Below are 13,901 nucleotides of genomic sequence, written 5' to 3'. Positions count from 1 at the left end.
ACGTGAATTTGATTGACATTGACAATAACACACCAAATTGTGTAGGCTATTTGATAAATGGAACTAGTGTTGTGGTGATTGTTACTTTCACTTTCGTTCGTCGTTGACCAATACAAGTTATGGAAATTTAAATATTTACTTTAGTCAACCAATAGCTTACAGTCATATTCAAGTTAAACAAAAGTGGACATTATATTATGCCACGTACTTTTGAGTTACATATTAAAACGAGAGGCTTAAACGCTTCTCGCGTTTGAAGTTTATTATTTGAATTATGTTAATAAAGGTATATTTATAAAAAATTGAACAGGCGATAAAAATTATTCAAAATGGGTATGCAAACGCATATCGCTCAGGTAATATTTTCTATAATTTATAGTAAAATTAAAAGTAAAATTTATAGATATCTTGAAAAATCTCAGTTTTACAATGCTATGCATTCAATTTACTTTACGTTAAGTTATTCACCATTTATGGTTTTAATTTTAAGTAATTCTGGACTAAGGTTAATAGTAATATGAATATCATCATCAACCTGCTCTTATTCCTATGGAGGGTTGGTTCAGTATGTACTACTCATCTATATATCTCTAACAGCCGTCATATCTGAATCTACCCCCTTCCTATGCATATCCTCTTTCACACAGACATACCATACTTATTAGGGTTTCCTCTACCTTTGTTGCCATCCCCATTCAATCTTATTATTTTTATGTCAGTGCTTATATCATCATCATCCCTCCGCATAACATGTCCAAACCATGCTAACCTTTTACTCCTCAATTTAATATGAATGTATATTTTAAAATAAATTTTAAATCATTACTTTGTTTTACAATTTTTATTTTACAACACACTGTATTTCAGGACCGGAATATGTCTGAATATCTTTACAATTCCGATATACTGCAGAAGTTGGATTTCAGTAAGAGTCCAGCTGTTTTCAAACCAAAAATAAGTGCCGCAAACCCTGGTGCGGAATGGATGGTTGTGAGACCGTTACAGCGAGCGGATTTTGATAAAGGCTTCTTGCAGTTGCTCAACCAACTGACAAGTACTGGAAACATCACAAGGAAACAGTTTGATGGTAAGTTGCTAGTGTTTTTTTGTCAATGGTAAATTCAACCTTGTACTTTAGTAACTATTAGTACCTACAATTTTACTAGTAGATTAACTATGACTCTCTAGTGTTAAAATACATTTTTATTTCTGTTTCTGCTATAGAAAATTGTTAAAGCTACAAATTGATTGTGATGAGGGCAGTAGGTATTTGGATTATTTTTTAAAAAAAAAGCTAAATATTAAATTTGCAATGTTATGCTTTTTTGATATGTTGATTCTGTCTAAAATATAAAGTTTATAAAGATAAGAAAAAAAAGTAAATATATCATTTAAATGCTAATTAGAAAACCTTTTACTGCTTTAAAATAAGTCTAATTATAACATTACACATAAAAGCAATGAAACCAAAGTTATGGTCTGATAAGCCTACTACAATTCGATAGGTAAACCAGTTTGTAATATGGAATGTTGGCCTTTGACGGTGTTGATACGTGACCTTAAATAAATGCGACAAGTTTTACAACAGCCTTAAATTATTTCTGCCTTCCTGGTCACTATTTCAATGGCATTTTGCACTTTATATATTTTTTTCTAACCTACCTTTTGTTTCATTCAGTACATTGATTTTATTATTGGTCTATATTACTTTTGCTATAGACTATTTATTTATAGTAAAACATATACTTAAAAACGTTGTTTCCATCGTAAATTCTTTTTTTTTTCATTTCATAAATAATGTTTCAATTGTTCATTGTTTAAAGGCATACCTAGCACTTATATGTTTAATTCTAAGCTTCATATATTTCGTTGGATATTTTTCAACATTTGTACTTCAGTATGTTTACTAATTGTTTTTTAATTGAAGTATCATGTTTTAAAGTGACACTGATATACTGTAGATAATTATTAAGTATTATGATAGTGAATTTATGAATAATCTATTGTTTGTTCTCTATCTATTGTTTTGTTAATCTATTGTTGTACCTATAATGTGCCATATTGTGAAAAAATGTGTAACTACTTTCTTTGACCATTAGAATGCGATATAATAAAGGACCCAATGAAGATAGGATTTTTTACGTTTTTGGTTAGGCTACAGCCAACATATGATGTTTACAATATAAAGAATAGAGTACTTACTATAGGTAGAATATAGTACCCACCAAGTCACCTGAGTTTATCTATCATATTGTCAAAAGATATAACATAACAATATTTTTATAGAGATTATGTATATTTACAATAATATTTCTTATAATTTACTATATTAGAAAAATGTTGAACTCAATAATAAATGGTTTTACTGTTTAAGGTCAGGTAAAATATTGACTTAATGACCTTGAAATGTGACAAAATTTGCAATAGGATATTATATAATTCACTAAAACTTAAGATTTTAAATAATACAACATAGTTTATATTGTTTTATAACTATTTTGTTTTATGTTTTATGATATTTATATGATCTATATTATTTCAGAACGATTCACACAAATGAAGATGTCGGGTGGCTACTATGTTACGGTGATTGAGGACACGCGTTCATCAAAGATCATAGGAGCTGCTACACTGACAGTGGAACAGAAATTTATTCATAACTGCTCACTTGTGAGTAAATTACATTATAATAAATACTTAATCTTATATTTGAATCGGAATAGTTGCTGCATAGAGCATATATGTTTTTAGTATAATAACATTTGATGAATATATTTTTTTTTATTTCAGCGTGGACGCTTAGAAGATGTTGTAGTAAATGATACATATAGAGGCCAACAATTAGGCAAATTGTAAGTAGTATATGTATGTAGTAGTATAGTAGTGGATTTCCACTACTATGATGCTTAATACTGCAATATGATGTATCAAATATCATGGTAGTGGAAACCTATACTAAAGATGAGTGCTTTATGTAAACTTTATTTACAGAATAGTAGTGACAGTATCACTACTGGCCCAGGAGTTGGGATGTTACAAAATGTCACTTGACTGCAAGGACAAGCTGATCAAGTTCTATGAGACACTCGGGTACAAGCTCGAGCCTGGAAACTCTAACGCCATGAACATGAGGTATGCAGAAGTCGGTTACTATTTTCATGTTTTTTTTTCCCATGGTTACGAAATTTAGTTAACTCTGAATATTTGTTTCAGATTTGATGATCCCTCCTGACAATTAGCCGCTGGGGCGTCTGACCTGCGCTCTAAACTGTAAGTTACAACACAGCCGAGCAGCTCGCAACAACGTTATACTTTGTCTGTTTACACTGACGAAACATTCTAATAAAAACTTAGTGACAAAACCTGGGTCTCTGATATAATGTTTTATGTGAATGTTTCGGCAGTGCGAACTCGCGGTCGTTATCATATCACACTTTCGCTTTTTTTTCACTCAATGTATTTTATCAGTATGATACATGTGCTTGTAAAATTTTCATATTACAACAGCTTTGAAATATATCAAATACAAGATGACGTTCCGTTTTGTACTTAATTTACCATAAAGTGATTTATTATTTTTGGTTAGGAACATTTTTAATTTCTTGAAAAAAATATAAATGTGAAAGTTCTGATAATATTGCGAAGTTGTTGAAATAATTAAAAGCAAGAATTGCTTTATTTCATTATTGATTGTTTAGCAATTAAGAATGAATTCTAAAAGCTCTGCTTCATTTCCTGTTAACGTTTGTTGCGTTTCCTGCTTTGTTGTGAATGTAATTACAGTCGCGGGGTCAATTTTTCTATCCATCAATAAAGTTGTTGGCCAACATTGTAAAAATATAACAGAATAATTTCATCGCAAAGAAATTATTCGGCGAACACTATTATTTATGGGGTGTTAAATTGATTTTGGATGCCTTAGCACATAAGAGATGCCTTTTTTTTTTCGCTCAAACTACAAAACTAATAAGTGTTGTAACCATGAGAAGTGTTGCCACATTAAAATATTATGTTGCCATTGCTTGTCATTTAGTTTTTTTTCATTACTATTTTAGTTGTAGTCTTCATTATGTAATACTAATATTAAGTTTTTATTTTGTTATTAAAACATTTTGTTACTAACCTTCATACTATTTTGCTATTAAAAGATTTCGCTTTATTTGTTTGTTTCATTTCATAAATATATTTTCATGACTACCTTTTTTAAGAATTAAAGGATTATTATGAAACCGATAGATACAATATACATCTTTTTATAGATTTAGGAAAGACAGGATGTTAATAAAGATTTTACATTTTTTTGACAATGCCAGAAGATCGTATTTTTAACCCAAAAATTAACAATACTTCAATGAGATTTTGACGGGCTTTTTAAAAATAGAAATCTTAAAGGGTTTGTCGAATAAAAGAATTTGTTTTTTTTTTCGCTTTTATTTACAGAAGTGTAAATTTTCGTAATTAGCGCGTAGAATAAGAATTTCGCTTACGACACATTCAATACAATATCAAACACATGCATCTCACTGGAAAAAGTAAATTAAAATTATCTTTTTCGCAAATATCAATTTTAATATCAATTTGTCATATTTGTAATTTTACCTTTTCCAGTACATTTTGCAACATTTAAAAATTCACACCTATTTACTTATAATAATTCTCTTCGATAAAATACAAAATTTGGGCAAATTAAATTCACATAAATCGTTTTTTTTTTCTTATAAAGAGGAATGGTATGTAAAAGTGCTATTTCGGATTTTAAAAAAGAAAAATATAATTTTTGGAGGCTTATAAATCTTATAAGGGATTGCAGAATAAAAATTTTTTTTTTTTGGGACGAATTATACTAAAAAGTTAAGTTTAATTAATTACAAATATCTCAGTTCTGGCTATTACTTTTTTTATTACACGTTTTATTTTTTTAATTTAATTAGCTTCTAAGTTATCAAGACAATACAGAATGTTTTTATTGATTTATTATTTTAAATTTCGAAATGAATACTTTTAAAAATAAAATGAATAGTTACTGGTCAATATGAAAAATATTTAATCGTGTTACGAGAAATTTAATAAAAGTTATTTTTCAGATATTTGTCTTCGAATGATACGGAATAATAAATGGAACGAAACACGACAATTGCATCAATCTTGATATAATCAGTTTGATAAGATGATTGGATATAATCAATGATAAATAATCGCTTTTGATATGTTCAATGATGAATTATTATTTAATAAATTTTTGTAATATTATAAAGAGGTTTTACTTCTGAAGACGATTTAATGTCAAGTTTTTAATTCGCTAGCGTTGATTTTGACAATAAATTGGTGTTATTCTTTCATAAGAAATTTTTACTTTAATCAAGAAGGGAGATTACGAAAAAACTTTTAACCTTAACTTACCTTAAGTATTCATAAGCACAATAATCCGTTCACTTTGCATCAAAACGTTAAGGCTGTTATTTCAGATCAGATTCAATGTCCGTGTATTAAAGTCTTTGAAATTGTCTAGTTTTTTTTTATTGTTTTGTATAAAATGGAATTGTTAGTGCAACTTTTCGCGAGTGCGCGAAGACTTTTTGTTTCATCGTAAGGCATTCTCATTTACAATGGAAAGGGAGCGAGCGAATCGTAAAAGAATTTGAATCCCCTTGAGCTATCAAATATCTATATAGTTACATAAAAAGGTCAAATAAAGAAGTAGGGTCCGATGTTTTAAAGCTAGATAAATGTTTTTTTTAAAAATCGATATTGATAAATATGTAAAAGTACTGGCCTGTTGTAAATGACATACAACAATGATTGCAAATATAAAAGAATGATTTTAAATTGTAACGGAAAACTCAAATCGCTCGCTATAAATGGTTGAGCGATTGGTTGGAAATGATAGCTTTTGCTTTCTTACGGTTCAAACGCACTTGTGATTACCACGGCTTCCAACCAATACCATTAGCGATAAAATGGTGAAAATCAAATAGGCACAAAATACTTAGTCTTATAGCCAGTCCAATTATAGAGGTCAGTGACATTGATCCACCAATCATAAAACTCTTTCCAATACTTACCTTTATTACCCGCTCCCAATGTTAGTGCTTGAAATATTGATGTCAAAAGACATTAATCAAATTTATAAAATGGCGGCAAAAACGACGACGCCATATAGAAGCGTTATTTAGGGGACGGGGTAGTTGCGCCAATGTTGCTTGGTCCGTATGGGCTCTAGAAGGGCGGCGGGGGTCCGGTTATCTTGGTGCCCAGCTTCATTGGTCCCTGACCGCGCGCGCTGCGTCTTGCCTCCATCTCTCTTTGTCTCTGCAGTTTTCTCTCCTCGCGTTTTCTTCTCATTTCATCCATTTTTGATGCATTGTTTTCTAAGATTAAACAAAAAAAAAATGATAACACTAAAATATAAAAGTACAAAAAAATTTTCATTACATGAACATTTTTGGAAATTAAAGAACGAGTGAGTAAACGAATTTCCTAAATAGTTAATCTACACTAAGGAACTGTTTTAACATGCATTATTAGAATCTGATTGCCAGTTCTAAAAAGCTTAAATCGAAACGCGGTTAATTTAAATTTGAATCTTGGTCAATAAAAAGCTGTGTTGGTGTGTATTTTGGTTACCGTCAGCATTCTCCTCAATTGGTTCGAACTCTGTATCCTCCCACCCTGCAAGTGAGTCAGTGCTGTGCTGCGAGGCGGGGGCGGGGGCGGGGGCGGGGCGGTGTTGTGGGCGTGGCGCGCGGGGCCGCGCACGTACGTCGCGTGCGCATTGTTAGCAGATGATATCACCGCTTCAGACCACGTCGCGTTGTTCCATGTCTCCGATGGACTGGCTAGATCTGCTTCCGCGCTCTAAAAAAGAGAAATTTAAAAATTAAATATGTTAAATTTAAATTTTTGTGTTAATAAAAACAATATTTGCAAGAATGATAGCTGTTACAAAATTCTACTATTCTAAAAAGTGTCATATTACAAATTGACTTCTGAGATCTTTCTTATTCATGATTTTACAAATGTGCTGTAATAAGTATATATAGTTATAAGTTACTATCTGTCGCCCGCAACTTTGTCCGCACGGATTTAAAAAAAAAACTTAATAAGTAGCCAATGTGTTCTTTCATACTGTGTTCTACATCTGTGCTAAATTTCATTACGATTCGTTGAGCCTTTCGAAGATACTTTCTAACATCCAATCATACATACATGTACTTGCGCATTTGTAATATTAGTAACTTTTGACCGTTTCGAGACTTTTATACAATCTTATATATAAAATTCTCGTGTCACAATTTTCGTTCCCATACTCCTCCGAAACGGCTTGACCGATTCTCATGAAATTTTGTGAACATATTGAGTAGGTCTGAGAATCGGCCAACACCTATTTTTAATACCGCGCGGACGGAGTCGCGGGCGACAGCTAGTAGTACTATAAAACAGGAATCATTTATTTGTTAATATGGTGTATGTGTGACGTGTGTATGACTCACGGGTTGTTCCTGCAGCGTGCCCCACTCTCCGTCCCAGTCGTCCTCACACAGCGCGGCGAGTGCGGGCGTGGCCTGCGCGCTGCCGCTGCTCGCCGGCGACTTGCCACTCCCGCCCGTCCCCGTACCTACGTACACATTCACTTACTTACATTTGTTGTAAAATATTAAACTAGTATTGAATGCGTTTATTATTTTACTTGCTGAAAATTATATGTATCTTATATACTTGCTTGAATTAAGATTATTTATAGTAGAGTTGTTATAGCCCGCAACTCGTTTGGGCGCAATTAAAAAAAACATAATTAGTAGCCTATCTGTTCTTGCAGATTATGTACCATATCTATGCTAAATTTCATCGAGATCTATGGAGCTGTTCTGGAGATACCTTCTAATAAACATAACACGGTAAGATTTGGCACATTGTGCATAAGAGTATTTTTGAGCCCGACGTGCCAACTCAAGCAGACTGTAAACTGACCTGCACTGGAGTCGATCTCGCCCCAAGCAGTCATGTCCCAGTGCTCGGGGTCGTAGTCGGACGCGGACTCGCTGTGTTCCAGTGACGTCATCGATGTTACAGAGGATGTTGTCGTCGACATGCTGCTTGACGATGGTTGCTCTAAAATTATCAGTTACATTTAATTTAAAAGATTTTAGTACTGTTCCGTACACCAGTCGGTAAAACTTATATCTTTATAAAGTTTCCATATTGGCATTTTATATGAAACCAATTTTTGCTTGCTTTTTAAATTCTTAACAAGACAAAGATCGCACATGCGAAAGGTAAGGAGCGACACAAGAGTTTTTGACCATTTATTAGTTTATTATGTCATTACTTGTGGGTTTCTGAGACTAAATGTCCGCTTAAAACATATTGTTATCTCTGTTTTGTAAAAGATGAAAAACAAGGATGGCGATATATTTATGCAGAGATTTTGGTCTAAGAAACCGACCGTAAATGTTACAATGCAGGATTAATAATGACGTAGTGCTACATACCGAGTGATCCAGGTTTGGAGAGCGCAGATTTGACGGAATGCTGTACGCGTGCGGTGTCGGAGTGCGAGCGATAGAACTTGGCGGTGACAGCAGTGACTGCCCATCCAGCCCACGTCGCAGCCGCGTTGCTAAGCGACGGTGTCGCCGTGTGCACGTCCGCCTCTACAATATACACATATATGCAATGATATTAAATGGACAGGATATAAGCCGTAGAACTTTGTGCCTATTCGATTTACGCTATTTTGGCGGCACACAATTATATTGGATAATACTTAGGAAATTTATTAGAAATCTTTTTAAAATGAACTAAAATTAAATAACCTAACATCTTACCCATTCCTTCCTTCAAGCTTGGATCTTCAGACACTTTCTCCAGTTTACCAAGGAAGCCCCTTATAGTTCTGAATGCCGCATCTCGGACCTGGAAGATAAAACATACACTGTATAAATCAGATTCTCTGAAAGTATTTTGAGATGGTTAAAAACAAACATATTAATTTTCTGGAGTATCCTGACCTGTTTCTCCGGGTCAGTAGTTAGAGGGCAGAGTGCCGGCAGCACTCTATTAGCGACCTCAGCGAGCAGGAAGTACTGCTGCGTGGCAGCAAGCGCGAGCACTCCTGCTTGCCGCGCGGGCGGGAATGGGTCTCGCGTCGCACGTACGAACGCGGATACGAGCACTTTTTGACGTATCTGAGGGTGAAGGTGCGCTGCGATCTTGCCCAGACATACTGTAGTGTTGGTCCTGTTATTGCATATTTGCATTTATGCATCGGGGCAAAACTGTCTTACTATGTTTAAGGTAGCAAACAATTGGAATTACAGCCAATTTATCTTGGATGGTATATACTGAGTGGGTAGAATTAACGAAAACATTTAATCCTAATCTTATATATAAAATTCTCGTGTCACAATTTTCGTTCCCATACACCTCCGAAACGGCTTGACCGATTCTCATGAAATTTTGTGAGCATACTGAATAGGTCTGAGAATCGGCCAACATCTATTTTTAACCATCCGCGGACGGAGTCGCGGGCGACAGCTAGTTTATATTATAAATGCGATGTTTAGATGGATAGATGTTTGTTAGAAGTTACCTTCCGAACGGCTCAACAGATCTCAATGAAATTTGGCACGGTTTTTGCGGGCGAAAGTCAGTAAGTTAATATTAAACACTGTCTGAGCTGTACTGGAAATTATAATAAGCTGTACACAATTTTACCCTGGAGTCTCCAGGTATATAAAATTATCATATCATTATATAATAGTTATAAAACAATTGTATAATTTTAAATATATCTCATAAAGTTAACGGTAGACTAAAAAAAATCTTGAAGTCTCTTAAATAAGGATTTTAAACATTCAAAAAACTATGAAATTTTAACACAACTTACCTAATACCTCCTTGGTCGTCTTTCGACTGTAGCCTCGCGAAATGCTTTAGTACTTCAACATTTAAGTTATTGTAATTAAGTTTCGATGACAAGTGAATGATGGACTTGACAGTCTGCTCTCGTATTATCGCGTTAGTGTCCAAAAAGCCGTGCACCACTTGCGGAAATATTTGGTCATTTACCTAAAACATATCGATGTATTTCATATAGCATTTAAAAAATATATGTATATAGATATTATAAAAAAAAGTCCTACACAGAAAAAAGTACAGATTTTTTTGCTTAGCTTTATCCTGAATGTAATTTTATTCAATTTTACCTCACAAAGATATGGAACTAAATCAATTGCTGTTCGCTAGTCTCGCTAAAACTCGAGAACGGCTGAACGGATTTATCTTATCTTGGTCTTGAATATTCGTGGAGGTCTAGGGAAGGTTTAAAAGGTGAGAAAAATAAGAGTAATAGCCGGGAACTAATTATTTTTTTTCCATTTTACACGGACGGAGTCGCGGGCGACAGCTAGTTTGCAATATTTATCAACTTACAGTAGAATTCTGTAGATGCATAATGAATTGATCTAATTGTTGCAGCAGTCGCGAGCGCGTAGTTCGATCATTGGAAGCGAACAGCTTCACAACACACGGAACAATCTGCTTCTGATAATCTTCTTCTTCCAACAGTTTACCCAACTGAAATACAATGTTTATTTTAAACCAATACCAAATCTAAGTGGCATGACTGTGCCCACTGACCTGTATAAGTGGACTGGCTATAAGACATAGTATTTTGTGCCTATTTGATATGCGCCATTATGGCGCTGATTAAACCTGGTAATACAGATTGAATTAACTGTCAAGTTACACCACTATACGCGTTTAAATTGGATCGAAGCAAAAGCTATAATTTTCAAGCAATCTATTTATAGAGAATAGTGACTGTGAGCCACTTTTGTGGACTACGGTACGCGTCCACTGGCCCGAACCGGACAAACGCACGGATTAAATGGATTTGCTTTGCCTTTTTGCGATGTGGGCGGTGATTTAACAACCTATAAACTTGTATAATAACATGCAAAGAGGTTTTATAATATTCAATATTACAAATTTTGTGTATTTTATTGTGTACACTTTTTTAAAGATAAAATTGTGTAAACTTACCTTAAACATTGGTGCCAATACTGCAGAACCAGCATCTCCATAATGAAAAGCAGTTAATAACTGTGGCAAAATCTTATGTACACAAACTGCTTCCGGAAAGTTGTCCAAATATGAACTAAGTGTTGAGAAAAACTTCACTTTCTCCAATTTGTCTTTTATTTGAATCTCTTCTAGGAACAACATTGTATCTATTAAATCATTTTTGAAATAGCCACCTATTTTTCTACATCTGAAAATGAAAATATGATTACAGATAAGCAAGCCGTTTCCTGTGACTTTTGCTACATGCAATTAAAAGAATTTAATCTTTAATTGCACATTTTGCCAGGAACCCAAGTAGGTTATATACAATTTCCAAAATGTTTTTTAAATCTGTTACAAATTTCAAATACATTAACATAGCTCATTTAAAGTTATGTATTAAAAAATCTATCTAAACTTGCACTTCTTATAAATATATAATGCAAATATTTGAATGTATGAATGAATTGATGTTTGTTAGAAAGTATCTCCAGAACGGCTCAACACATTTCAAAGAAATATGGCATGGATGTAGAGCTTAGTCTGGCAGAACCCATAGGCTACTAATTACAATTTTTTAAAATTTCACATGGAGTTGCAACCACTAGAATATTATATTCGATTCGTCGATTAAAGGTAGGCAACGCATATGCAATTGCGTATGTCTATGGGCATCGGTAACTTCGCTATTTCAGCGATTTCAGGCGGCCGCTCGCTCGTTTGCCACCTTTTCATATAAAAAATATATATTATTCAAAAATACCTTGTTATAATATCAGCAGGGTTTGGTCTGGATGCAGGATTTGCACTGACTAATTCACAATATAATGTACAAAGCTGCTTTGGTATAGTATCAACTGTTTTGAGTGCTGGTTGATTTTTTAATGGACCATTAAAGGCCTCCCATATCAAACACCCTAGACCCCACATATCTGATGAGCTGGAAAACAGAAAAATACCTTAAATACACAATACAATATACAATATTTTTTTAACTTATTTTTTAGGGACTTTTGTTCTTATGAACATGTCAGACCATTAATAAACTGCTTACAAAATAATTACAACTTCAAGTATAAGAAAATAACAAAAATATACAAACAATAATAATAAGAAAAAGAAAATTTAAAATTTTTTAAGGCCACTAGCCAGTATGCTGCGGACTTTGCCTCCTGTCTGTGTCTAAAGTTTGCCAACATCAAAATAATATAATTGATAAGTTACATGACATATTTTTATCTACAAACTTCAGAAAAATTAAAAATATACAGATAATTGCATAATTACCATTTTGTAACAGATTTTAATCTGGCAGGATCATTCTTTTCAGGTGGGTCATATATTTCGAGGGCCGGTAAAATTTTAATAGGTATAGGACTAGATGTCTCTTGTCCCTGTGCTGTGAGGAACTCAAATCCTCCGAGCTTCCATTCCCCAGCAGATGTGACAAAGACTGAATAAAGGCAAACATTGTTGTGTCTCATGTTACCATCATTGTTAAAAAATGATAATGCTCTCTGGAACAAGTTAAGTTATATATTACCATAAACTTTTGTGATTTTTAGTATTATAACATTTTAAGTTACGCTGCTTAAACTCTCAATATTTCGGCACACTTGCATGCGCCATGATGCCAAAATATTGGGAGCTCAAACAGCTTAATCATGGTAAGAATTTTATTTCTTATGAATGTTATTAAAGCTAAGTTACAATAGTAATATAGTGTACCTAGAATAAGCATAGAAATGTTAATTTAACTTATATTTTAAAAATAGCTATCTAAACATGTTTTTGTCTTATTACTAAATTTCAAAGAGAAAAAGGATAAATATTGGTACTGATAACAAATGTCAGTGCCCATATTTAAATTTATTTCCGGTGCAAGATAATATTTATCTCATGAAGTAAAAACTAAAATAATTAACAAGAAATCCAAATGAGAGTGATAAAATTGAATAGAACTAGTTAATGTTTTGTTTGATAAAATTAGTTGTGTGAAAATACTTACAGTAATTTGAAATATACCCCATGCTAGAAATAATTCTTTTTGTTGACCTTCAAGTTTCATATCTTCCAAATGAGTCACTAAAGGTTCAACATATTCTGTAGCTACATATAAAAATTTCTCAGTTTCACAACTATCTAAATAATGTAATAAGCTGGGGTGTCTCATAGTTTTCAGTTTTTTAAGTGAAGCTTTCGCTATATCGAATAGGGTCTCCGAGTTTTTCTGAACATCAAACAAAAAGATTGACACCTCATCTTGGGTTCCTCTTTTCTTTCCCTTGTGTAAAGACCAAACTGATCTATCTTCCAAACCTGGAATTGGATCTCCCACTTCATATGGAAAGTCCTTTGTGGGATCCCGTGAAAAAAACGACCACATATTGCACCAGAGTCAATAAATACTTATTTACAAGTTGTAAACGGTTTTATACACATTTTAATAAACGTATCACATAGATTGTTGTATTTGAGTTCATGGTTAACGCACAATCCGTAACTTTGTAGGAATTGTAAAGTTTTATACAATAATAAACCGTCAATTACTATATAATTTAATAAATATAATTACTAAGATATAATACAAAAGAGATGACAAGCTGCAAGCTGGCCATGACAGGACGACGCAGTCTTTAATTTATTGTCATAAAAACAGATTAAATCCCACAGAACAAAGAATATTTTCATACGCTACTGTATCAAATTAAGACTATTTAATATGGATAAGTTCAAAAGGGTATAGTATATCAATAAGATATCCTTTAATACTAATATATAAATGATAGAGAAACCTTTTGAATAAATCACATATAATTTTTTTGTCATTTACGGAT

The 13,901-nt window shown here is 33.1% G+C and overlaps 2 protein-coding genes across 2 annotated transcripts; one reads left to right on the top strand and one right to left on the bottom strand.

Annotated features, from left to right (window-relative positions):
- Positions 1-90: 90 nt before the first annotated feature.
- Positions 91-6,155, top strand: Gnpnat (glucosamine 6-phosphate N-acetyltransferase). The gene is made up of 7 exons (XM_013315410.1): positions 91-356; positions 868-1,087; positions 2,543-2,670; positions 2,791-2,852; positions 2,992-3,132; positions 3,214-3,270; positions 5,085-6,155. Exons 1-6 carry the CDS (start codon positions 330-332, stop codon positions 3,230-3,232), a joined length of 597 nt encoding a protein of 198 aa, XP_013170864.1. The 5' UTR covers positions 91-329; the 3' UTR covers positions 3,233-3,270; positions 5,085-6,155.
- Positions 6,156-6,196: 41 nt separating this feature from the next.
- yata (N-terminal kinase-like protein yata) lies at positions 6,197-13,712 on the bottom strand. Its single transcript, XM_013315408.1, is given in 14 exon segments — positions 6,197-6,368; positions 6,625-6,741; positions 6,744-6,855; positions 7,491-7,615; positions 7,969-8,109; positions 8,490-8,651; positions 8,826-8,913; positions 9,009-9,237; positions 9,887-10,068; positions 10,432-10,575; positions 11,044-11,272; positions 11,828-12,004; positions 12,352-12,581; positions 13,073-13,712. Coding segments are annotated over 14 exon segments (2,466 nt in total). The 5' UTR covers positions 13,451-13,712; the 3' UTR covers positions 6,197-6,216.
- Positions 13,713-13,901: the final 189 nt, after the last annotated feature.

Source organism: Papilio xuthus, unplaced genomic scaffold, assembly GCF_000836235.2.
Source record: "Papilio xuthus unplaced genomic scaffold, Pxut_1.1 DF826961.1, whole genome shotgun sequence".
Taxonomy (NCBI): domain Eukaryota; kingdom Metazoa; phylum Arthropoda; class Insecta; order Lepidoptera; family Papilionidae; genus Papilio; species Papilio xuthus.
Note: the sequence above shows the minus strand (reverse complement) of the source record. Positions and strands in the feature narration are given on the sequence as shown.

Bases quoted from the DNA above. Each gene is read 5' to 3' on its own strand.
- Gnpnat (XM_013315410.1), top strand. From the start codon at position 330: ATGGGTATGCAAACGCATATCGCTCAG. The intron at 1,088-2,542 runs GTAAGTTGCTAG...ATATTATTTCAG, and splicing joins CACAAGGAAACAGTTTGATG to AACGATTCACACAAATGAAG. The intron at 2,671-2,790 runs GTGAGTAAATTA...TTTTTATTTCAG, and splicing joins TTATTCATAACTGCTCACTT to CGTGGACGCTTAGAAGATGT.